Genomic DNA, 25,253 nt, shown 5'->3' on the forward strand with positions numbered 1-25,253 from the left:
AGTGGGGTAAGCTGCAGCCTACTTAAAAACACAAAGATAATGAGTAATGAGCAGTGTGAGGCTTAAGACCAGAATATTCTGAAATGCTGCCTTTAGCCAGCATTCACAAACCTCAGGACTCCTACACAGACTCTGTATGTAGACCTCAAAACAAAGCCCAGAGCTGGCTGTAGACAGTCATGTATTTCCATGGGTTTTCAAACAGCTCCATTCGCCCTGATTTTGTTAAAATTTGGATATAGATCCAGCTTTGAATGCAGAAAATCTACAGTAGCACTAGTCATTCAGTATCTAAATAGGCATGTAAGAGTTTACAGGATGGGTGCATCCAATATAACTGGGGAAAAAATCAAAATGTAACAAGGTCAGCCAATTCATGTGCACGAAGTACTTGAATAGGGCAATAAAGAAATGAAAATACTCCACAAGACAGATTCTGGGAAACTTGGAGAACACAGATAGAAGCCAGTCATCAACAAAAAGCAAGCAGTTTCCTCCATTCTGACAGTTTTACATACTGGTACTCTTTCATGAAAGGTTGCTGATGCAGCTATAAGGCACATAGTTATTTCAATTAGAATTTTAAAAAGCAGGATTGTGAAAGTTTGCAAGAAACAGATGTGATGTTGGCAGGAGGAATGCCCCAGGTTTACTTATGTCTAGGCATGCCCTTTATTAAAAAAAAACCTCCAAGAGCTGACAGCACCATAGCTGTCTGCTGGAAGAGTCCCATATGCATGTAACTCAGAGGATACCAACTACTTTGGCACACTTTTAGAATTTGACAGGTTGAGATCATTGCTTTACACAGGTAACCTTAGCAATTGGCACCTGTGCTAAATGCACCCTGTGCAAAGCCCTGCGTGCCTTACTCAGTCCTACCAGCTCTTCAGACATTTGTATGTGTCTGGGGGCACATTCCTTGCTCTTTATGAAAGAGAATCCTAAAATAACCACTCCAGCTTCAGGAGAGTTTCTGTCTCTTGGGAGACTATTGTTTGGTGATATGTTTAGCTGAAGATATTGCCACAGACAACATATTTCCAGGCTTTCTTCTTCTCCTGGTCTCAATAACTCATTCCTGCCTGGGCAGTGCAGCATGCTGCTGCTCCCTTAGTTGTGCCAACACAATTATCTGTGGGTCTGTACAGTGAGTCAAATGAGGAAACCAATCCTGCATAACTCAAAGAAATTGCAAAAGTTATTTTGTTTTTCAAACCATATAAAGGAGGTCCAGCACATCACCACACAAAAACTGTTTAGCACAACCCAAAGGGCAGCATGTGAAAATGCAGAATTACCTTGTGACAAGGTACCTAAAACACCTTATCATCAAATTCTCACCTGAGTAAGTCAGCTATCTCACCTCAGCAAACTGGATGTCAAATTAAGTTTTAACTCACACACCCAGGCAAGAAGCCAGCTGGGAAGGTTTCTCCTGTCCCAGGTCAAATAATCCTCTGTGCAAGAAGATTAAAGTTCTACATTAAAAAAACAAGCTAGTGCTAATGTATATTCCAAGGCCAGTGAGTGTAACAAGGGGTATCAGTGAAGAGCTGGGGTTTCTAAAGTGCAAATGCACAAACACATCCACTCCCCCTGCTCCTCACAGCACTGTGTCACCTGCCAGGCATGTTCTTGCACAGAGCATGTTCTGGGCATCCTCACCAAAGACACACACAGCTCCTCCTCCTCCCATTTCTCAGAGCCAGGGCTTTAGCAAACAACTGCTCAGAGGCTGAAACTGTGTCTGAGCTCGGTAAGTGGTAATTCCAGCCACCACACTCAGGATCACAGATATCCAAATACATTTGTCTCAAGAGCTGCTACTGTTTGGAAGATGTGGAGCGTGAAATAATGACCAGGTTTGTTTTGGTTTTACTAAAAGCAAAGCACCAGCACGAGAGACACATGTGCCTACAGTGTTAAGTCTGGAGGCTGACTCATTATGATGTCATCTCCCAAAGAGTCAGGATTAGCATTTCACTACATACAAGCACAGAAATTCATGCATTCCTGCAGACTGCTGCTCCCTTATCTAATTCATAGCTATATGTTCCTTGTATAAAAGGAAAATGATAAACAACTATGTAACCTGCAGAAAAATAGCCTTGATTAAGCAGCCAATGAACAGTAAGAACATTGTTAAAGGGGTTCTAATTTTAAAAAGCAGTTACAACTGGTTCTAGAATAATCCTCTACATTTTATGTATTATAAAGTGCATCTCCTCTTAGAGAAATAAAATCTAATACTGTTATGAGTAATGCTGTAAAGGAAGAGGCTGTAGGCAATATTTATTTTCAGAATAAGCTTTGTGTGAATGAGTCTGGGCTGAAATCTTCACCACACTAAAATCAGTGACAAGATCTTTGCTGACTTCAGTAGGGCTGGGATTCTGTCTTCCTTAGGAATTTCCACACAGAGTTTTCAGCGGAGAAGCATCCAAGCCAGACTACTACCATTTAAAGATGGCATTTTTATGGCTCAGTCATGGTCTTCACCTGACTTAGGCAGAGAATTCTTTTCTCTCCCAGTCTTCATACATTTGTTTGCTTACTAGTATTTTCCGTAAGAAAAAAACAAAAAACCACAGTTGTTCACATTATGGCTCTGGAAGTACTTGCTTTTAAATGCAAGAGAGAAGCTCAAGGCATGAAGCTAAGCAGAAGTTAGCACAGTCGATGAGGAACTTTACGTCCTTCAAGGTCACTCTGAAATATTTACCTTCCTCTTCTCCTCCCAGCTAAGTTTTTTCATGCTGAGCGTGTACGACAGTTTAGTTAGGGCTGCCTCTGGTGTCATGTCACCTCCAGGAATTACTCCAGCATCAGCGAGAGTCTGAATAAAAAGGAATAATGGTTCTAATTAGCATAACATTCAGAAATACCTGCACATAGAGAAAAGGTGTTTGAAAGATGAGTAGCTGCCCAGAATACAGCGTGCAGCCAAGCCTCCACTCTCTTGCTCCTCCTACTGCCACTGTAATTCTTGTACTTTTAGTTATCAAATACCAAGCAAATACTAGAGCAATCTGAATAAAGATGACTTTTACTTTAAATTCCTTTTCATGCAATAACACTGAAGAATTCCACCAAATGCTTGCCACGGTCGCTTACTATGCTAAAAGGGAAAGGTTACAGGTTCGTATCAGCTATCTGCAGAGTTGTCAGATTCCCTTTATTGAAAAGCTGCAGTTACTCTGTTTTAACCCAGTGGCATTTTGAACACTGCCAAGTAGGCTGTTCTCACACAGACATATTTACCATTCTTTTATGGGGCATTGTTTTGGATGAATTCCAGCACTACAGCGTGCTCACAGCGGGAGTGCTTTCAGATCCTTTCAGGCTGCGCTAGCAGTGTATGATTTAGAAGATACAACTAAAATATGTAATTTACACAGTTCTGACAAGAACAACTGAAAAAGATGACCTTTTTAACTTATCTTTCTGGTAGCTAAAAAAAAAATAAACTGTCTTGAACAAAAGCAAAAAGAAGAAGGATCTTTGCTATGATCAGCAAGCCTCGTAAGTGCACAAGACAGCAAAGGCAAAGGAGATTTCAGATCCCGTCACTAAACTCTACCTGGGCAAATCACAGATTGTCTTCTTGCCATAATGTGATACCTCACAGTAAAGCACCTCAAACTAGGTTCTTTGCACTGCATTTTACTTTTAAATACCTTGTATTTAAACTTCAGCTTCAAAACTTGTTGTGACTTAACTAATATTTCTAGCAAGATACAGAGCCTTAATTAGCTCATTAACAATCTCCAAGAGAGACCCAGAGTAACATTTTTTTAAAGTCCCATGGGAAAACATATACAGAGAAGGTGAGAAATACTTCATGTACTGCAGAGCTAACCAAAGAACAGTTAGGGCTTTTTCAGTGGGCTTGAGAAAGAGGAGAAGGAAGGGATTTCCCAGCTTCCTTCCTATACATAAAGTCCCCTCAATTATAAGTTTCTACTGTGTAGATGGATCAGAGGCCAGACATTCAGTTAATTAAAACAAACACTTCAAGGGAAGCCAGGGACTCAGCTGACCTACCTGAGTAGCTCGAATGAGTAAAAACTGGCCCAGCCATGTGCAAAGACCTTTGAAATATTTCATTCAAAGAAAAATCAAAGTAAAATTAACATTACAGCAACTTTATAGCATTCACTCATGATACTTCCTCCATGGAGCAGTTCCTCATGAAAAGGAGCAGACAGTGAAACAACAAGCATGAAGTAATTTTGTAGGACTTGGCTTGGTCAGTGTTCTCCTCAAAAGATGCCACAAAAACAGGGCAGCCTCCAACAACTTAAGCTGAAGCAACATCATACAAACTCCATATAACAAATGAAAGCCAGAATGGAACACATTTCCACACAGCCTTAAAGTGGTTCAGTAAGACCTGAGCAGAATCTTTCAATGCAGCATATCAACAGTCTGGATCAGAGTGCAAGAAGCCTTTTCAGGTGTCTACTTGGAGAGTCTTTTAACCAGAGCATAGGAAAGGGTTTTTTTCCTTCTTTCCTCACATTTTAGCAGCTCATTTCAAGCAGAAGATCACATAAAACCTAGGCTTCATTTTCATGTTGTTTTTCAAATATAAATTTGGTGTCTCATATTGACTTAACTGCTTTCTTCCTTCCAAGTGAGGTGTTCTGTGTAATCCACATATTCCTACAGTATTTGCTACAGAGCATGAGACCTTTGCAAAAGTCACTAATTCTTAAAACAACTCCATTAAGTCATGCAAAAGTCTTACCAACATCCAAACAATTGCCCATATCAGAAAATACCAAGTTTGGATACTACGGAGATAGAAAGAAGCTCTTACAATCTCCTTTTCTTTCTCTTCAAAACAGACTTTGTGCAAATATTATCTAAAGCTGTGTCAAAACCAAAGATACAAGAGACAGGTTTCAGCACCAGACCAGAGTATTTAGGTTTGCCATGCAGTCAAGGAAGAGGCTGGCTCTGCCAGACAAGTGGTTGCTCCCAGCAAAACCAGGTGTCCAAAGCAGAGGGATGAGTCACCCTCTGGTAGTGCTTCTTAGCTATTTAATGGCTGGTCCTTTTCTAAAGGCCAGTTAAACCAGCTTCCCTCACAATAATACATGCTGCATATATTCTTAAATGGCTCTATGCTTTTATTAGTCCCAGTGATGTCGTGCTTTAGTACACAACTGAGAAACACACTATAAAATGCCCTGAATATTAACAGTATGTACACAAAACCTGCTTTAAGCCAACCCTCATGGGTTAAACTAAACTGATTGCCATTCTTCAATACAGCCAATTCCTTAGATACTGTTCTCCAATCTTGCCCTGAATTCAGTTGTACTTCCAGTCAAATAAAGAACTGGGATTTGGAATATTGCTTGCATCTACAGGCTTTCTTCATGCTCCTACACTGTAGCTAAGCAACTGTTATCCTATCAAATGCAACTTTATTTGATCATCTGACCCCTAAGACAGCTTTTAGCTCAATGGAATCCCTCTGAGAGAGATACTACAGATCTAATGCAAAGTATCCTGGAGTGTTGCACATGACAGGAGTGAGCAATCACTATTTCAGCCATTCAGACCAGGAGCAACAGGATCCTGTTTGTAGATACATATTTAAATGCTTCCAGCTTACGATTTTTCAGATGTAGTTATTTTATGAGCAACAACTTTACAGTTAATAAACCTGGTTTTATACACTGGGACCACTGGAAGTTTACAATCAAGTTGTATCAGTGGGATGTTTCTTTTACACAGCAGTGGAGAATGAAGTGGTTGCACACCCCTCACCTGCCCTGTTGCATAGACAGTTTTTACAGCCCCACGTAAGCACTGGGTGCAGTTCAGAATCACCACTTTGCGTTCAGCTGCTTTCCTCAGCTCTTCCAGCAAGTCTTCTCTCTTGTCTGGGGCATTGCCACTTCCATAAGTTTCGAGTACAATGCCTTCAATTGGAGGCTGAAGAAATGCTTTTACCTGTTTAAAAACAAGACAGGGAAGAGAGACAAAAGGCATGTTTAGGTCATCCTTAAAATTTTCACATATGGCACAGCATTTTTAAAAATGGTCTATTCCTGCTATAGTCTTACACGCTCTCATGCCTTACCATCATCTTCTCACACCCTTCCATGCTTCCAATTTGCAATAACTGAGACTGTGAAATAAGCTTTAAAAAAATGAGACTTTCCCTCACTGGCTTCCTTTAAAATTTCTAGAGGGTTAGATTTCAAATAAACTGTTTGGTACAGTCACTACCTGATGTGAAAAAGGATGCTATTGTTCAAGTGCCATTAACAGGCTGTACTGTTGCACCACTGTTTGGTGCAACAAAAAGGTACATTTATACTTATGAAAGAAATGTTGAATTATTAACTGAGATTAGAACTCCACACCCCTGCCCAGATTTTTTTGCTTTAGCAGACAGTTTTGTTAACCAATGTCTGCCTAAGAAAGAGAGTGTTTCACCTTTCAGGAAAGAACATGCTAATGAAGCATGAAGTTTTTTAACCCAAAACCAAATTGATTTAACTCAGAGGCACTGATACATTCTGGGCCAGTTGATATTGAAGCAGATATTATGCCTCACTGTAAGAGAATGCCTAGCAAAGTTCTCTTCCTAGAAAAATGCATTTTAAACAACCTGGACGTTTCCTTGCTGATCACATATGCTAAATGCAATACACTGTAAACCCCCATGAGGCTAACTATGCAGTTGGAGTTTTATTGCAAATATACCACCCCTCTGTCTTTCCATCTGTTCATATTCACCTAAAAAGAATGGTGATATAATTGAGGAGTGCTGCTTAAACTACTAGATTCAATTTAAGATGGCAAGAGCCACAAAAGACCTGTCAATTTAATGGAACTAATATTAGACAATAATTTAAAGACTAATTTACCTAAAATCACAGTCTGCAAAATAATTTCTAAAAGCAAAAAAATCCCACTTCTCATTTTCGGCAGCAAAATCCCACTTTTCATTTTCAGCTCTGTGTGAATGCTGAGGGTCATGCTAACCATCAGTGTGAGACAAAATAAACCTTAAAAAAGAAGCATGAGTTGTAGAAATAATCACACTCCACCCACCATACTGTCTATTCTTTGACAAGATATCTATTAATATGCCTCAATATGCAGCAGGAGAGTATTTCCCTAGTCATTGTAGCTTGCACCTGTCTAGAAAACCACACTTGACCTATTTATAAGCCCTGATAAGAAATTAATTGTAAGTTCCACAGCCCAGGCAGGTTATACAAAGGATTTTTGAAAAGCTTTTATAAATTGTTTATGGCATATGAAAATAGTGTTTGAATGCCCTGATATTTCAAAAAAATGCTTATCAGAAGAGAACAGATCCTCTCCCTTCCCTCCAAAACCCCAACCACTGCTCCAAACAATGCAGCTTTCTTACAAGTATTTGAGCATCACTTCACCCACTTCCAAAATGAAGTGGTGACACTTACAGCAGCAGCAGTGATTCCTGGGAAGATCCGCAGAAGTGCAACATTCCTGTTCATATTGGTGTGAACTCGAAATTTCTTTTTGGTATTGGCTCTCCACACTGTTTCCCAGTTTACTATTAAGAGAAATAGCCTTTTTCATTTAAGACATACTATTAAGTACACTTGAAGTACTTCATGCTTACAACTGTTTTTAAAATTGTTCTTAGGTAGGGGATTAATGAGACAATGCACTTTTGAAACAGGAAATTAAGGACCATTTAAGACAGAAGAATTAGTAGCTGGTCTGGCACAGGTGAGGTATTTATTTGCCATACACTGACCTGAACTTCACTGTCATGTAGCTGACCTGATGCAAGCCTGGATTCACTTTTAGAAAACAGATCTTGATCCTCTCAGATGTAAGAGATGACAAATGCAGTTACTGTTGCTGCTAATCACCTCCAGAGTTTATTAGGTAGTTATTAACAATTAAATAAAATAGCAAGGATTCAATTAACTCCAATTATACATTTAGAGCCAGAAGCCAGCTGTTTAACTAATAGTTTGTTTGTGTTGCTTTATTAGAAGCCAAGTCATGCATTATTGATTTCAAAATTTTACTACTTCTTTGTAGGAGTGCAGCATTGGTAACACTGACAGCTCCTCCAAGGCAGTGGAAGAGGTTTAACAAACAGCAGCCAACAGCTCAGAGCGTTGTGTCTCCAAGAAAACAGACCATGCTGTAAAGCTGCCTGCCTCCCCATCAGGAGTTAAGCTTTTGAGATTTTGGAGAAACTCCCAAGCAGCAAGACAGATAAAAGATCAGCGTGCATAAAATCGACTTGCTCTCAGCCATGCAGAGAGTTACTCACACCAATTACTGTTGCAATTTCTTGCAATCAGCAGACAGCCACTTGCAAAAAAAAAAGAAATCAAAAGTACATTTAAAAGCTTCCATTGAAGTCTGCTCTATTGCCACATTATCAGAGATACTAAAAACTACACAATCCATTAAGTCAGGACAGAATATAGCAGTCTCCTATAAGACTCTATGAACTTTCCTTCCCTGTCAGCAGCTACAGCCTCTGTTCTTTCTAAAAAATGCCATGTGCCATTAAATGGGTGACAAGCCGTTGGCTTGGCATCTTTTTGTCCAACCACTCCCATTTCAACACATGGATTCCTACTGCCCTGGGATGGGGAGAATAAAAACATAGACCATTTCTACAGCTTCCTTCTTTCTGATAAGCTGTCCAGCATGATTCTGAAACCACCTGGCTGGACTTAGGAGTTATCCAAGCAGCTCTCAGAGGCCTCCATGAGCCTTGCAGAGCCAGTTAGAGACCTGCATGAGGAGCCCAGGTAAGTGCAGAGCCTGTGCATCTGTTCTGTGTGAGTTTCATGGGCCTGGCTAACCACATTCATTCATGAGGACTGTGCTTTAAGAAGCAGCAGTGTTTAGCAATGAATCTCAAGCTTCTAAAAAACAGGTTAACTCTTTAAAAGCAGCGTCCTCTATAAGAAGGGATGGCAATAAAATTGTATCACAGCTTGCTTTTCTTTTATCCTCCATAAGGTAGGAGTCCCTGCCAAAACTCCACAAATGCATTCTACTACGTTTGGCAGCTGTGAGCATCCCTGGTGCCTGTAACCAACTTGAAGAATGAACTGAGGAAACCTGCCCTGGCATGGAGCACTAAGACACTGCCAAAAGCAGAAGACCAAGGAAAGAGATCAGAGGACAGGTTCAGAAGTCAGACCTACACCAGGCCTATACCTGTACTCTTGGAGTACACTCTACCAAATAACATATCATCTCCAAGATAAATTTAATGCATGCAGACATAGTATAGTGATGTAATTCCAAATTATATTAAAAAAAAGATAAAGATTGCCCTGCCCCTGAGTTAACATTCACTTGGTCGTGAACCTCGTCAGCCTACATAACGTGTTTGGTGCTGCAGACTCCCCAGATGTCAGTTTTCCATTTGCCAAACAAGCCTAAAAGGCAGAACAAAAGGCAAATGTGATGCAAGAGCCAAAGACAAACAAATATACATAAAAGCCTGACTTCTTCTGAGATTTACTCAGAACTGTTGTGAGGCAGGACATCATGCAGGGGGGAAAAAAAAACTAGAACACACCCTTTGCATCCTCCATCTCAAAGTTTACATCCCCAAAAAGGAACAATATTTATGTCACATAACTAAGTTCAAGTATCTTCATTTTTCTGAACAAACCAGCTGTCTTGCTGTGTCATACCACACAGCAATCTTCTTTTTTTGATAAGTTAAAAAACCCAAAGAACACAAGAATCACTAACAGTTCTTAAGTAAGAAACTCATATACAAGCAAGTGAAGTACAAAAAGCTGCATCTATTGGTATTTACAACAGTTTTTTATCTTATGGATAAGCGTGATTAATTAGGGATGCTCAGTTTTGGCACAGCACAGATAACAGTAACCTGCTCTGGGTGGCCTGTGCTTGTGAAGAGTTTAACTGGTACAGCACAATGCATCATGTAAATGTGGATACAAACATGAGGAACAAACATAAGCTAGCTGCTGGTATGGCCCAGCAGAAGAGAATGTTTCTAAATCAATGTACATAAAATAAAGAAGTAATGGCTATTTACATACTATCCCATGGCTTGGAATAGATTGCTCTATTCAAGGAGACTGCATTCAAGATATTAATGCCTTCTGTTTGCTCTTCCAAACCAAACCATCACATAAACAATAGTCTGGTATTTCCAATCTCCCCCTCCACACCAAACACTATGGCCTCTTAAAATTACTGTCAAAAATTACATCCTTATCTTATGCAGTTTTATTCATACACATAAATAAAATGTGGTGATGGGGTTAGTGCAAAAAAACCCATCAACCTGATTTAAAATAATTCTACACAGATCAGAAAGCAGAAACCCCCCCATTGTTAAACAGTGCCTCTGCCACAATGCAGGTTTCAACTTATAACAGGAGAGCAGCAACTCAGAGCGACACCTCCCTTAGGAGTGGTGACTGAATTCTGAGTTATGAAATCAAACAAGAAATACAGCTTTTCTTGATTGCAGAGCTCCAGACAAACAGCAGTGCCTTCCTCTCATCCTTCTCTGCAGGGCTATGGGTGAGCCCTACCCTTATATAAGCTGCTCCAGCATTCATTACAATTCATGGCAGCAGCAGAGGGGTGGGGAGCACAGCCAACCTATGGCTGCAAACTCCTGAAGGAGGCAAACGAGCACAGACCCCCTTTTTTGGCAGTTATAAAACAATCTACATACATCTTTGGGAGCGAATATTTAAATTAACTGGTGTCATTGCAACTACCAAGGTGCCTACTTAGAATGGAGTGGGGACAAAAAGTACTTCAGTGAAGAGAGCCAGCATTTGCTTCAACACATAAATGATCTGGGCTTTCTATATAAATAACCAACCAAGATGCAGACTTGGCCAGTGACTAATAGCTTCTCTCTAATGAGATTTGTGAGTAGAAGAGCCCAAAAGGGCCTTCTAACCTTCTGCTGCTGTTGCACATCTGCACACACAGTCACACTGGCTCTGTCCCCTGCAAAGGTTGTCTCTCATTGTAGGGTCCTGTACATGTACACCACTCCAGGAGTCACATGCACGTGTGATGAACAAAGTCCAGCCACAGTAACAAAGCAAGTTTCATGTGTGCTTCATTAGGACAATCAAGAACAGAGGAGAGTAATCAATTACAAAATATACTGAGAATCTTTATACATTTCAAGTCAAATAGTCCTTCTTGTCTCTCCTGTTTTCAAAATATGGAAGAAATAAGGTAAGGTCTTTTATTTGATAAAGCTAAGCTTTGAGATTTTAGAAATACTTTTTATTATTTCTATAGTGTCCGTTTTCATACAGAGATTTCTGATTCTGCTGCAAAGTATTTCCCACTGGCATTAGGTTTCTTACTCAGCTCAGGAGTGGGCTAGAATTTTTCATTTCTTACAGGAATTTCTTGTGCTAAGTTGAAAGTCCTAAGAAGTTGATGTACTGGCTCATCTAGAACTGGGTAACACAACTCTTGGGCGTTGCTAACACAGCTAAGGATCTGGCTGAGAATGCAGCCAGTTACAGGATTAGAAATCCACTGGGAGCCTCATCTGAAAAGGGAATGGGATGAAAAATGGGTATCATAAATGAAAAAGAGAGATGGAAGGGTAAGGGAGGGAAGAGGACTAAGCTTTTCCCTCTCATCTGTAGCTCTGAAGTGGACTTTATATGCTCTGCCAGCCATGAACAGATTGTCTTCTCATTCCTGTGCACCAACCCATGATCTCATCACACTCCTCACTTCCTAAATCCTGCCACCTCTCCCCTTCTGCTTCCCTGGAATTTTCCTTCCCAGCTTTGTTAGAAGTGGGGAGCCAGAGGAAGAGTTTCTGCACATGGCCTACTCCTCCTGACATCCTCAGGCTGCTTTCCATACTGTTGAATCAGCCAGAGTCAGCCCTGTCTACAGGAGGATTAAGACATATTATATAAAGTCATTTGGGGGGGAAAAAAAGTTAAAAGATGCTAGATTTGTTTGGTTTGTTTTTAAAAGCCCAAGTGGTTCCTTGTCTCCATGAAAGCTTCATACAAGGACTGTACAAGCAAACTCAAGGGAGACAGCAATGTTTCAAACAATTACTTTGGACAAAATAAAGCAGCACCAGTAGATTGCTCCAACTATAAACTATGTTCTTTCAAAATGAAACAATCCTTCAATAGTGACACCGTCATCTTGGATAAATGATGCTACCCTAACTGGGTAATCAACTGAAGCAAATAAAAATTGAGCCTATCACACCATCAGTTTTTAAATCAGAAATCCCCACTGATCCCAACGAGGCATTTACTGAAAAGATAATGGGACCCAATATAGGCCAAGGGAAGTGCTTAATAACTTTCTCATTTTTCTACTCTAGACAAGGAATCACAAAACAGTTCATTCAAATCCATGAGAGGAATAGCATGCAATTTGCAGCTTGATTTCATTATTGATCAGTCAGTAAACGGAATTTATTCATACTCTGTTTGATGCAGTTCATAAAAACTCAAGAAAAAATATTTTCCCCAATTTACTGCAATGATCAACTGAAAGGATTTCCACTGATTTCAGAGACATCCTATTTGACACAGCAGAGTAACACAACAGTGGCAGACTCTCTACCTGAGAGATGTCTTGCAGACAACTACAGTATTTCACAGGCTTCCTCAGTTTGTGTCTGGCTGCTACAAACACAGCACTTTGATCCTGAAACTTTTTTAAGTGACTCCCACTCATTAGGTGGAAGGGAGAAGTTTATTTTTCCAGATCACAGAATGTCTTTTTCTAGCAGTAGAATCCATTCAGAATGGCACATTGCATGGCACAGGGGTAGGTCTCCTACTGCCAGTAAAGGCACTTAGCAGAAGAATTCAGAACACCCTCCTGCTCCTATCTTTTTTTGTACTAATGGAGACTGTCACCAAACCCTACTCCTTTTTAATACCTAGTCTATCCAAAAGCAACTCTCATATTTTTTAAAACTGTCCTTTAGTATGTTTTCTGGCAGCTCCTCATTTGGCTAGATTCCAAATGTGTCTCTCTTCTCCCCTCTCCAAAGAAAGGGAGACCTTAATCCAAGAACAGTCATCTAATGGCTTTGCAAACAGGTTCTGAAATCTTCATGTAGTTTTTCCCCTCCTTAAGAAACAGACACAGAAATTACAGGGAGCCTGAGTCAAGTTTGGGGGAAAAAAACTTCACAAATTTTAGGTCTGCTGTTGTCAGTGTGATTGTAGTTCAGACAGGTCCTAAATATCCAGTAAAACATCTTACACAATGACATGCATCAAACAGAGAATCTGTTGAAGCTGCAAGTACTCTGCAATGACTTTTTTTCCCTGATTTCAGAGCCCAGCATGGTCATTAATGAGATGAAACTCTTTGTTCTTTCAGTCCTAACTCCCTCATTTTATCTTTGGAGCAAGCTTTTTCCTGACACAGGGGCAACATTCCCTCTGGTTAGTCTGGATCTCTAGTCATAGTCAGTCTAGCTCACATCTATATTCAATAGATAAATGCAGCTGAGTCACAAAGTCTCAGCCTTACTAATATTTAAACAGATTCAGAGCAGATGAAGTGAAGTCAAGCTATAGGACTTTCAAAGATATTTGACTTTAAAAACAATATTTCAACTACACAAGCACAGGTTCTTTTCAGCTACAGTTCTATTGCATGCAGCATAAATTACACAGCTTAAGAGATGATGTTGCTTACTTGTAATATCAACCTCAGCATTTGCAAGTGGAGGCAGGTTAGGTGAGGAAAAGGCATTGAAACTCCCAGCATCCACCTTAGTCACCCTATTTCCCCTGTACAGTTTATTATAAAAATACAGGCACACCTGCAAGACAAGTAAAGAAACAGGTCTATGAATAAGCCAGTAATTAAAAGATGCAGTAGATAAATACTGTAGTCCGTCCTTTATAAAGTGTTTTCTAAATCTTGAAAGCAACTCAGAGGCTAGTAGATGTTTACAAGTCTAACCCTTTCAAAAAGAGTTGGCACATCTGTCACACATTGGTTTAAGAACTTAAGAACAAAACAAGTTAAGAGCTAACTAGTTTCATAATCCTCTCATGAGGCATAGTCTAGGAGACAGCAAATTTGCCTGAGTCCACTTCAGAGATGGAAGAAAGAAAGAGTGTGAACTTTTTAATAAATTCATCAGTTATTCAGGGTCTACAACATAACGAAAGGCATGGTGAAAATGAGGACGACTTCCAAAAGAGTTACTAGGCATAAATAATTACATTCCTTCTCAAGTCTATTAAAGTTTGTCAACTTGAAGGAAAAGAGATCCCTCAAAGCTGTTTATCAGTTATTAAGATCTTGGCCAGTCAGCTATTGCTGCTGTCTTACAAGAACTGGCTTTGGGAGCATGGCAGAAGTAAAACAAGGTGTAACTTGACCCATTTTCTCTCTGAGTTTTGGGCTGCACAGCACACACATCTTTAAAGACAGGGTACTGGGATTATGAAGGTACCTCCATGTTCATTAGGTCTATCACTCTTGACACTTCAGTTTTCAGGAACAGAGCTAGAAGACACTCCTACCAATTCTGTAGCGACTGTAGAACTTCAAAGTAACATTCAGTTAAAAAACTGATTTACAAGTGTTTCAGATCCCACATATTTGCAAGAGAACCTCCAGTTTCAAGTCTGCTGCAGCATAAATTTCAGACTTGAGAGTGCTGCTAGATTGTGCATGGGCAAAAGGGATAGACCAATGTGAGAACAGCACGGTCTTTGCCATGCAAGCACTGTTACCTCAGTGGAATCCATTCACCTTCCTGCTTATGTGCAATTCCTCACTGCCTACCAGATATTTAGTGAGTGTTTAAGTATGGGTCCTGGCTAGAGAAATGCAGTTTCTGAGATGGTCTTCACAGGCAAACAGACCTCAGGAATCACGAATTGCCCAGCCATCAGCAGTGCCCCCAGCAGGTTGTCTCGGCCGTCATTCTGCAGCTCATAAATGGGGACCTGAAAAGCAGAGACTAGAATTACACCCTGGCCCTTATGTAAAGCCTACACAGCAGAAAAAATGAGTCCAACTTATGCAATACAAATACATGAATAATTTATGTAACAATAATTTATGATTAAAAAACAAAGTTTTCCTTCTTCACCCAAACTACTGTAGAATGCAGCAGATGGCAGGATTTCTCTCTCTGCTTAACAGAATTTTATAATTTAAGTGTTTAAATACTAATACAGAGATTTTTCTAATGTGATTGAGAATATTAACACTGGTTCAGGAAAAATATAAAAACTAGCAAGTAGGCAGAGTTGGAAGTGACTGGGCATAGGAGAAGTGATGATATGGAGAAAAAACAACACCCCCAGTTCATACAGAACTGTCACTACGGGCTTCACAACAGCTCACTTGCACCATCTTTCCTCACAGCATAGTAAAACTGAGCCAGCAGGTTACCACTGACAGAAAAGGGCAAGATTAAAAGCAGAAATTCAGTCTGCTGAGTGATGATTTCCATGCCTTTTCAGACTGCCTCTTTATTAACACAGAGTGCTTCTTTCAGCAATTATAAAAAGAAAAATCACATGCTGCCTTGCTGGATCATGGGTCAGGTAGATCTCCAAGCAATAAAACTGAAAAGAAGGCAAAACTTTGACTCTGATGTATCACGACCAGACTGCCCCACGTCAAGACAGCAAGTGGGAGCCTACTCCTTCCTAGACTTTTGTATTTTGACTTCAAATAGACCACATGTGAAAGGGAAGTTATGAGATTGGGGAGGGGAATTTTACAATGTGATGTTTCATCTCTCCTTTGTGATTAGAGCTGTATTTTACACTCAAGCAAGCTATTCTAGTAAGACAACCCCTCCCCCTCAGACAATATGCAAAGGGCTGATCTCCAGCTAAGAGAATGAAAATTAATATATGTAGCCTTTAGAGGAAAGGAAACAGACCATATTAGATGCTTTGTGGAACAGAAATTATCAAAAATGCATATAATGCTTTAAGTTTATTAATGAAATTATAAAGAAACAAACAGTGAGTAACGTAAGTTGAGATAACAACTGATGAAGTAAAAAATACTATGCTTCAGGGCTTCTAAAGAAAAGAAGACAGCTAACAACCAGTGGCCACCTGAGGCTGGAAAAATGCTTCTCCTGTAAACCAATTAATGCACAATGGCCAATGACAGGCTCTTATGTCTTTCTCTGAAGCATCTGGCCTCAGCCATAATGAACTCCTGCTCTGATTTGGTACAGAGTTGTAAAGTCATTAATGATAAAATTATGGGGCAGATCCTCAGCTGGTGAGCCAGTCATTTCTCACTCATTTTTATCAGCATTGTGACCATTCACCCTGGCCAGGGGCCTGTCCTGCACTGCTAAGCCGTTCAGCAATAATCAGGATACAACCAAGTTCTGCATATAAAAACCAAACGAGGATTCCTGCTTCAACTACAAATTAATTCCATTACCTGAGATCCTGTCAGAACAACAGTCTTGCCCAGGTTCTCACACATGAAGGACAAGGCTGAAGCTGTGTACGCCATAGTGTCAGTACCGTGCAGGATCACAAAACCATCGTACTTCTCGTAGTGCTCCTGGAGGTGGAGAGACAGTTTTCACTCTGTTAAAGCAATGCCCTGGCACCAGCAGGTGAGGTACACAATGCATAACTTTCACTGATGCAGGCAACAGCACAATGCTTTATAGGATATTGCACACACAATTCCTCCTAAATTCCTTATCCTGTTTCCAGTTTAAATACAGTTAAGGGTTAATCGGACACTAAGCACTAGAGCCAGTAATTCTAATTATGGAACAGTCAAAGAGATTCTTCTATGTATACATATTAATGCAGCATTTTTAAACCAGAAGACTACTAATTAAGAAAAGCTTAGCAATGGCTTTAAACAGGAATGTTAACATATGCAAATTAGTCGTATAGTCTGATTTCTTGTTGCCGCTTTTACTTCAGGGATTACACCATTTACAGGAACAGATTAGGCAAACCAGGGCTATCAAAATATGGGGGAAATAACAGTCCATTTAAACCATGTGGCACACAGGCAAACTTCCAGTGTCAGAGTGCCCTCTTCTGATGGAAAGCCATCCTTTCCACAGCAGAAACAGGAACAAGAGGCTTCTTGTTCACTAATGTACATTCACCTGCTGGTTTTTGAGAAGGTCCTTACACTACCAGGCACATGCAACCTCAAAAAGAATTTTATAATCATTTTAATCTACATGCAATTCCACACAGGAGTTGGATTTTCTTTAATGTAAAGCCATGAATCACACTGCTCATCCTGTTAGAATAAAGTCATCTGCTGGCTTTTGGAAGATAAAGGAATTGGTTCAGCTACTTTAAGAGTGATGAACATAACAAACACTGTAGGGAGAGACACCAATGTAATTTGATAACATGGAAAAGGATTACATAGAACTCTAAGCAGAAATATGAAGTACCAGCATGGGGAGGAGAAAGGAGTTATAAACACAATTACAGTCCTTATGTTACACTAGGCACACACACTTGTCACCTCCTGCTAATAAGGTCACCTACAAGCTCATCTGTAGGTTCCTACTGGTCCTTTTGCTATTTCTTCACTGATACTCATGTCTACCTGTTGCTACCTACTGGAAGTTTCAGGGGATTTCTGCTTATCTCTAAGAACAGAGCCAACACAACAATTGCTGGTGTTGCAAGGTCTTTCTGCAGGCCAAATTACAATGTGATGCAAAAACCATGCTGAAACCATTCACCTAGGCAGCAAAAAGGTAAGGAGGTTCTCAGAAGGGCCAAGATCACAGAAATAGCATCCTATCCTCTCTAAATCAGTACACTCACAAGTATTTTCAGCCTTAGGAGCCTTATTAGATGAGGAAGAACATAGTTTGGTTTAAGCTTCATAATGTAAAAGATCAGGTTGCCAATTTAGGAGATATCCCATATCTTGAAATGTTGTGGTCTGGAAAATCATCAGCATCTTACAGCTGTGACAGGCACGTGTTCAAGATGAACACAAAGTGGCAGTGTCTGTACACAACCTGGAGATTAGAAAAGGTTTCTTTTTTTACCTTCTCAGCACTCTTCATTTGGATTACACAAACTGGACGTGCAGAGAACCTGCATTCTGTGTACGAGAAAAAAAACCCCACTTTTTTTGTAATAAAAACTAAGATGCCAGTAAGACAAAAAGGTAAATTCTCTCCTGTTCAGCATGGGATTGCTGCCTTCTCTTTGCTCAGCTGCACCCCTGCTCCATCCTAGGGACTTTCCATGTACACACCAGCTCCATCTCTTCCTTGCCTGGGCAAGATGCATTTGATAGGACAAGCAACCTCCCTAGTTTGGTGGTTTCAGGATTGGAGAGCCTAAAGGTGAAAGACTGTTACCTGAATCTTCAGCATCATTCCCTGCATTATTGAACTGTTCATGCACTGCTACAGTGTGGTGGAAGAAAGGAATTTACACTATAAAGCCCATTATCACACACAGTGGAAGAGCAGTATCTTCCTAGCCCCACAGTTATTTATTTCAGTCAGCTATGTATGAATTCCTGGTGCGAAGCATTTGAAGTGTTTTGCAGTTTTGCTTTTTTTAAAAGCACACAGCTAAGTTCAAACAAGGGACAGGAGCACAGAAATGCTGATTTTTTTTACTCTAGAGAAGGATGTAATGAGTTTATCTATATATGCAGAAATATCTAAGGCTTTAAACATTTTCCACTGTCGGAAATCTAACCATAGTAGCAATTTTTTCTACTGGTTGCAAAGCCAAAGTATGTCAAGTCCAAGAAAGGCATAAAGACATTAAATTATTTTCTATGTTGATAGCCAACTATTAAGCTATTTGAACACTCAAATGAGGTGTAACTAAGCAACCTTCAGTTAAGTTACCCACACCTAAGGACTTTATGCAACATTTCTGGACAGTGAACTCACGTTAACGTTTTAGGACACATCAACCTATATATTGCATACCTTATTCAATCACAGCTGCATTTATTCTATTTATTTTATTCTATAGAATTATGGCATGGCTTATCCTTGGAAGAATGACATAACTTTAAGGAATTTACAACATTTTCAAATAAAAAAAAAATTCACTAAACTTTGCAAGCACAGTACTTAGCAGGTAACTAAGATTCTTAACATTTACATTTTAAAAAACAAATAAACACATACAGCACTACTGAATTGTTTTACCTTGCTAAGAACACCAGTTATACTGGTGGTTTTGTTTGAGTGAAAAATGAATTCTTATCCCACAGCACTGTACCTCAAGTTTCTTTGCAATTTTGGCCCAATCATCTGGTGTCATGTTGGAGGAATCAAGCAGTGGTGTGAGCTCGATGATTGTGTAAAAAATTCTCTTGTTTTGCTTAGAGACACTATAAGAAAAAGAATCGGGGAAAAAAAATCTTAGTGTTAATATCATCTCATCACTTCTGATTTTTTCTTTAAATCACTAGTTTTTCCTCTTTCCTCCCCATCCCCCAAATCTGGGTGAAAAATGTCTTAAATCAGGAAATTAAATTCCCAGTTTAGATGTCCATGGTTTAAAGCATAAATACCTAAATTTAACTTAATAATAAATATAACTTACAAGGCACAGGGGAGCTGTCAAAACTAAAGTCAGAAAAGAAGAACCCAGACTTACACTGTTTTTGTTTGGAACTGAGTTCTAACAAAAGTCAATACAAAGCCTTAAGGTTTAAAAATGCTTTGTAAGCTATTGAGAAGAATCCATAAACTCCCAATGTTTATAGGAGGGTCAAAAGAAGAGTTGCAACAACTTTTCCATCTTTTAATAAATATAAATAAATACCCTATAAATAGATATTCTTTCCTGACACAAAGAGTATATTAAGAGCCTTATAACTGGGGTTCATTTTTGTGGCTTTTAGAAGATCGATTCAGTTTTTCTGACCTCAGATCTCAGAATAAAGTTATCTTGGTTCTTCAAGCGAACTGCTGTCTTTGCTAGTAATAGGCTAACTGTGTAAAAGCCCAGTCCCAGCCTATCAGACCTGTTGTCACCTTTTGATGGAAGTGTTCTTTATGTACCCAGCTGCCTTCGTTATGAGGAGTTTGAAGATGCATTAATAGCAAAGATCTTAAAATACTGGCATAGTTTGAAAACAGAGACCTCAGGACCATAAACAACTCCTTGGTGATCAACTCCTGGCCACTGCACAAGTGCAGCCTTGACAGCTGGGAAAAAGACTGCTCCAAGTGTAAGAAAAACAAACCTTAGCAACTATGACAGGGGAAAAAACCCAACCCAAAAGTACCTGAGGGGCTGAGGAATGTGACACTTTCAAACACCATTCAGTGTGAAGCCAAGGCCTCACCACCCTCACAGTAAATAATTTCTTCCTAGTATTTAATTTAAATCTATGTCTTTCAGTTTGAAGCCATCTTCCCCTGTTCTGTCACGACATAACCTTGTAAAAAGTCCCTCTCCACCTTTTTTGTAGGCTCCTTTCAGGTACTGGAAGGCTGAAATTACATCACCCCAAAGCATTCTCTTTTCCTGGCTGAACACTTGATTCCTTTGTCTATGTCATTAAGGAAGATATTAAACAACACTGGTCCCAGTATGGACCCCTGAGAGATACCACTTGTCACTGATGTCCATCAGGACTCTGAGCCATTGACCACCACCCTCTGGCTGTAACCATCCAATCAATTCCTCATCCTCAGAACAGTTCCCCCATCAAATCCATCTCTCTCCAATTTAGAGAGAAGGATGTTGTAGGGTACCATGTCAAAGGTTTTACAGAAGCTCAGGTAAAGCTGTGCTAGCTGTCCCAAATCACCTTCCCATCCTCCATGTGCCTTAGCAGAGCTTCTAGAAGGCTCTGTTTCATGACCTGCCCTGGCACAGAGGAGAGGCTGACAGGTCCCACGATCTTAATTTCTACCTTTTTTAAGATGGGCACAATATTTCCCTTTTTCAAGTCACCTGAGACTTCTAATAAAACCTCCAGACCCACTCCCCCTATGAAGCCTGTAAGACTGTTGCATACAGCAGAGAGAGCATTTAAACAACGTGTTTAAACTGACATACTGTACCTAAGAAGTCAGACGTCACATGAAAAACTGCCTTGCTGGATATCACATTTACACAAGCTAAGAGTAACTTTGGAAGTCAGCTGAAAATCTGTGACAAGAAAGCTCCCCTGAGAATGTGCTGTCTAAATAATACATGACATCCTGATACCAGAAACCAGCCTTGTCTTCAACTTCTGACGTCTCTCTCTAAAAAGAGATCGTCACTCCTCTTATATTGACGTTACACACAGGTACACAAAGTTCACAAAATTTTCTCCCCTCAGGAACTCACAATATTTCTCAACCACCTAGTTAAAATATCACTTGGCTAGCACAAAAGACATGATGGCAAATTGCCATAACTAACCTCCAGAAACAGCACTCAGCAGTGCCAGAAAAACAAGACAAGATTAGTTTTTAAACCTCAGATTTTTTTATGTGAATAATTGTTTTAAGCTTTTCTGGCTTTTGTGGAAAGGATGTGCGGGAGAAGTATATTTAGGACTCATATGGGTATATTCATGTAGTTTTTGTTATGTTTCTAATCCATTAAGTATTTAAAAGTTATTCAAGCACAGCATCATGATAGAGCTCCATTTCTCTTAGTGTAAGCATCATATTTAACACAAACTGTATATTCATATAAATACTACTGCACTGGGAGTTTATTCATTTTCCCTGTACTCCTTTTGCTGCTATCTGCCTTTAAGTGGTTACTTTTAGAAGCTTTATATAGAGACATCAATACAAAGTAGAAAAAAAAGTAATAAACCCTGTATGTTCTTTGAATATCCTGGTTTTCTCCTTAAAGATTACTGAATATCTGTTTTTACTCACAGCAAACCAGATATGGTCCCATTTATTTTTGAACAACTGTGTAAAATCATCCTTTGTGCCAAGTTAGCACATTTACAGGGGTACAGTCATTCATCACAGCTGGAGAATATTTCAAATTAGCATACTGCCCTCTAAATAAAACCTATAAGCTTATTAATCATTGCCCAACAGTTAAGAAGCAATGCAGATTAATTATAAGCTCATCGCTTATTATCATAATGTTGCATAAATTTGGGAAAAACAATCAGCTTTTAGAGCTTTTATAAACAGAAAGCCTGCAGAATTAAAGCATGAGGCCTATTCACAGATGCATTAATTACATGCTACTTTTCAGACATATGCTGAAGATAATTCACATGGAGCTGTATATACAGTTTTCTTAGTTTCTGTAGAATACGTGTACGTTTGCACAGCAGCAAATTAATATACAAAGCAAAGAAAAAAATCCAGGAATAGACTGCCCAAAATGGTTACTTGTTGCCTATTTTAAAAGATATTTCTCAGGCAGTTCTAAGGCACTTGATTGCAAATATATCCCAACATATCTTCTGTCAAGTCAAACATAGTGGACTTTTTCTTTTAAACTAATATAAGCATTTTTGCTAATCTCATTATGGATTCTTCATGTCAAATGTCAAGAGATGTAATTACCTGAAAAATAACAAGATACTCCCTAACCCTTCCTCTCCCCAAGGAAGTTGTACTTACGGGAGCACCAATGTGTTCTCTGGAAATTCATGGGAGTTGTTCAGCTTTGTTTCCCGGGCATATGCCTCATCATGCAGCATTGGCATCGTTTTCAAACTGTTTACTAATTTATTGGCCTCAGGAGCAAGACCTTAAAAGCAAAGAATAAAGGAAGTAAATAAAGGATCTGGGATGGAAGGGACTGGCACAGTGAGGAGGGAAGAAGTCAAGTTACTCAGCGGTTTGCCCATCCTTCCCAGTTAAATTTAAACAGTCTATTGCCAGTTTAAAACCATGAAAAATTAACATGACTAATAAATATTCATGCAGTCATTCTTTTCTTGACTTGATATAAATAAATCTTTTATTTAAGAGAAATAATGTTTCGAATCTCCTCCACATCAAACATTTATGCTCTACCTATTTGTCATTGTTGCTTGTCTGCACATACTGATCAGATGCAGAGACAGGAAGGACCATTCTCTTTCACATTTGCCATAGCTATGACTACTTAGTGGTAGAAGACTTGCAAAGCACCCAGCATTGTTTTGTACTATCAAGTTGTGATACATGATACATACTTTCCACAAGCAGGTTTAGGATTGAACATCTGAACTGACAAAAGGTAAAAAGGTGCATAAACTGCTATAAGAAGAAGTTGAAAACATGGATGCATGTCAAACTCTGCTTTCTCTCTGTCCTTGCCCATGATGGGGTCTGTATTGCAGAGACCCTGAAGCAGCTGCTGTTTAAACTAGCCTGAGAACACATTTAGTGTTTGGTGGACCTGCATGTGTCCTGGGTGCAACCAGGCATTTCAAAGGGAATCTGCATGCTGCTCTCTGTGAGCCAGAAAGGCCCCCAGTGTTTTGATGTACAATCCTCAGCATCACAGAACTGAGTTCACCTGTGAACCTAATCTGCAACTCATCTCCCAATACCCCATGTTGGGAATGACAGCGACAGTCCTGCCACCCAGAATCAGAAGCCAACCTGTTTTTCTGAAGTCTTAACTTCTTGAAATGGTTTTCTCTCAGGGAATATCCATCAGAGGTACTTCCCTCTGGACTTTAAGATGCTACAGTCAACTTCAGTTTAATCTCAGTGTTTCATATCACCTGTTCACATGGCAAACAAACTATTAAACCTCATTATTTTGCTTCTGTTAGTTCTAGTTATTTCTAATCTGAGGCCACGGAATCCTCTCCTACTTCATCGTTCTATTTAAGATGATTCTCATCCAAGTTAGCATCTGTAATTTTTTTTGGTTCACGTTCAGACAGCAAGGTTTATTTTAAATGCCCAAAACACAGAGAATATTTTCAATAGTGTTTCTTTTTAATTTTAGTTTCCAAGCTGATGGAAAAATCCTTAAGAACTCCCTAATCTCCCTACTGGCTTGCCTTAAATGAAGAAGCAGGCTTCTTCATAGCCAACTTCCTCACAGGACAGCAACAGCATTTCAGTGGATTTGTTTGGATTACTGCCAGAATACTTCGTTTTACAAAAGACACTTAAAACACTTTCAAGCCTTGGATGTTTCATTCATTCAGCTATAATCCCTGCTTTTCCTGTTAAAGATGTTCCTAGCTTAGTCACAAATGGCCACTTCTGCTGCACTTGGGCATTGAGTCATTTTGGCTCGGAAATGCAGCCCAGTTTCAAGTGTTTCCTGGGTGCTTTCTGATTATTCTTCTGTTTGCCCAGTGTTCATCTTGCTCTGAATATTGACAATGGATTAGACTGTTTATTTTTTTGTATTTGCCACAGGAACTGGAGAGCTGACGTGTGTTAATATTCTTTAATCCCTTCTCTATAAATGGCAGCTCCTCATCTCTTAATCACAAATCTGTCAGGGTTTTTCCGTAATTGCTTGCACTGAATGTAAACCTTTTTTTTAAGGCATTCTGCAGATGTATCCAAGATGACCCACTTACAATCTCTGCAGCCCTCTATGTGCATCCAGGTCTAGGAGTGATTTCTGCTTTACAGCTTCAAGGAGCAAACACGGGGGAACTCAAGTGCAACGGTTTTAAGAACACTTCTGCTTTATTATGCATGGAAAACAACTTTTGTGAGCCAAGCTTGTTGACCAAGTATTTGAAGTAACTTCACCCCTGCAGAGAAGAGGCAGGCTGTGTGACTTGTCTAAATAGCCCTCATCAGGTTCTGTCCTTTCCCTTGTCAGCAGGCCAGCCCTGGCACCACAGAGCGGGTGGACAAAGGCAGGACAGCAAACAGGCACCTGTGGCCAACAAGAACAACCATGGTTCTGTCTCAACTATATTCCACAATTCTGCTTTTCACTCTGCTGCTACAGATACTACTATACTACTACCTGCCAAACAAGATATCCTACAACCTGTGCTGCTGCAGGGAGCAGAAATATTAATTTCAGCAGCTGCAGTACTCAGACCTTTCAGAAGTGAGGTACATAGATTTCAAACCGAAAAAGCTTTGGACTACAGCAGCCACTCCTTTGGCAATCTAGCACATCTAGAAAACACAGATAAATAACTAAGTTACCTAAACAGACTATTCCAAGATAAATAATCTTTCTAAGGGTATTTAGCTTAGTTCTACTTGGACATTTTTGGGCTTTTTTTTCCTTATTACAGGTAAAAGCTAGGAAAGAGACCTAGCCCATATGCCCAGGGAAAAGATCTTCCTGATGGCACCAGCACAAACT

At 39.7% G+C, this 25,253-nt stretch overlaps 1 protein-coding gene across 1 annotated transcript in view; it reads right to left on the minus strand.

The window, feature by feature from the left end:
- The window catches only part of ASPG (asparaginase), a 45,071-nt gene that overhangs the window by 17,356 nt on the left and 2,462 nt on the right, over nucleotides 1-25,253 (minus strand). The window contains exons 2-9 of the mRNA XM_085061242.1: nucleotides 22,586-22,715; nucleotides 19,263-19,374; nucleotides 16,453-16,578; nucleotides 14,898-14,981; nucleotides 13,714-13,840; nucleotides 7,458-7,570; nucleotides 5,785-5,970; nucleotides 2,726-2,839 (exon numbers count right to left, since the gene is read on the minus strand). Of these exons, the coding sequence (XP_084917368.1) occupies nucleotides 2,726-2,839; nucleotides 5,785-5,970; nucleotides 7,458-7,570; nucleotides 13,714-13,840; nucleotides 14,898-14,981; nucleotides 16,453-16,578; nucleotides 19,263-19,374; nucleotides 22,586-22,715 (992 nt within the window). The remainder of the gene's footprint in view (nucleotides 1-2,725; nucleotides 2,840-5,784; nucleotides 5,971-7,457; nucleotides 7,571-13,713; nucleotides 13,841-14,897; nucleotides 14,982-16,452; nucleotides 16,579-19,262; nucleotides 19,375-22,585; nucleotides 22,716-25,253) is intronic.

Source organism: Lichenostomus cassidix, chromosome 5, assembly GCF_008360975.1.
Source record: "Lichenostomus cassidix isolate B80296 chromosome 5, HeHo_3.0, whole genome shotgun sequence".
NCBI classification, from domain to species: Eukaryota; Metazoa; Chordata; class Aves; order Passeriformes; family Meliphagidae; genus Lichenostomus; species Lichenostomus cassidix.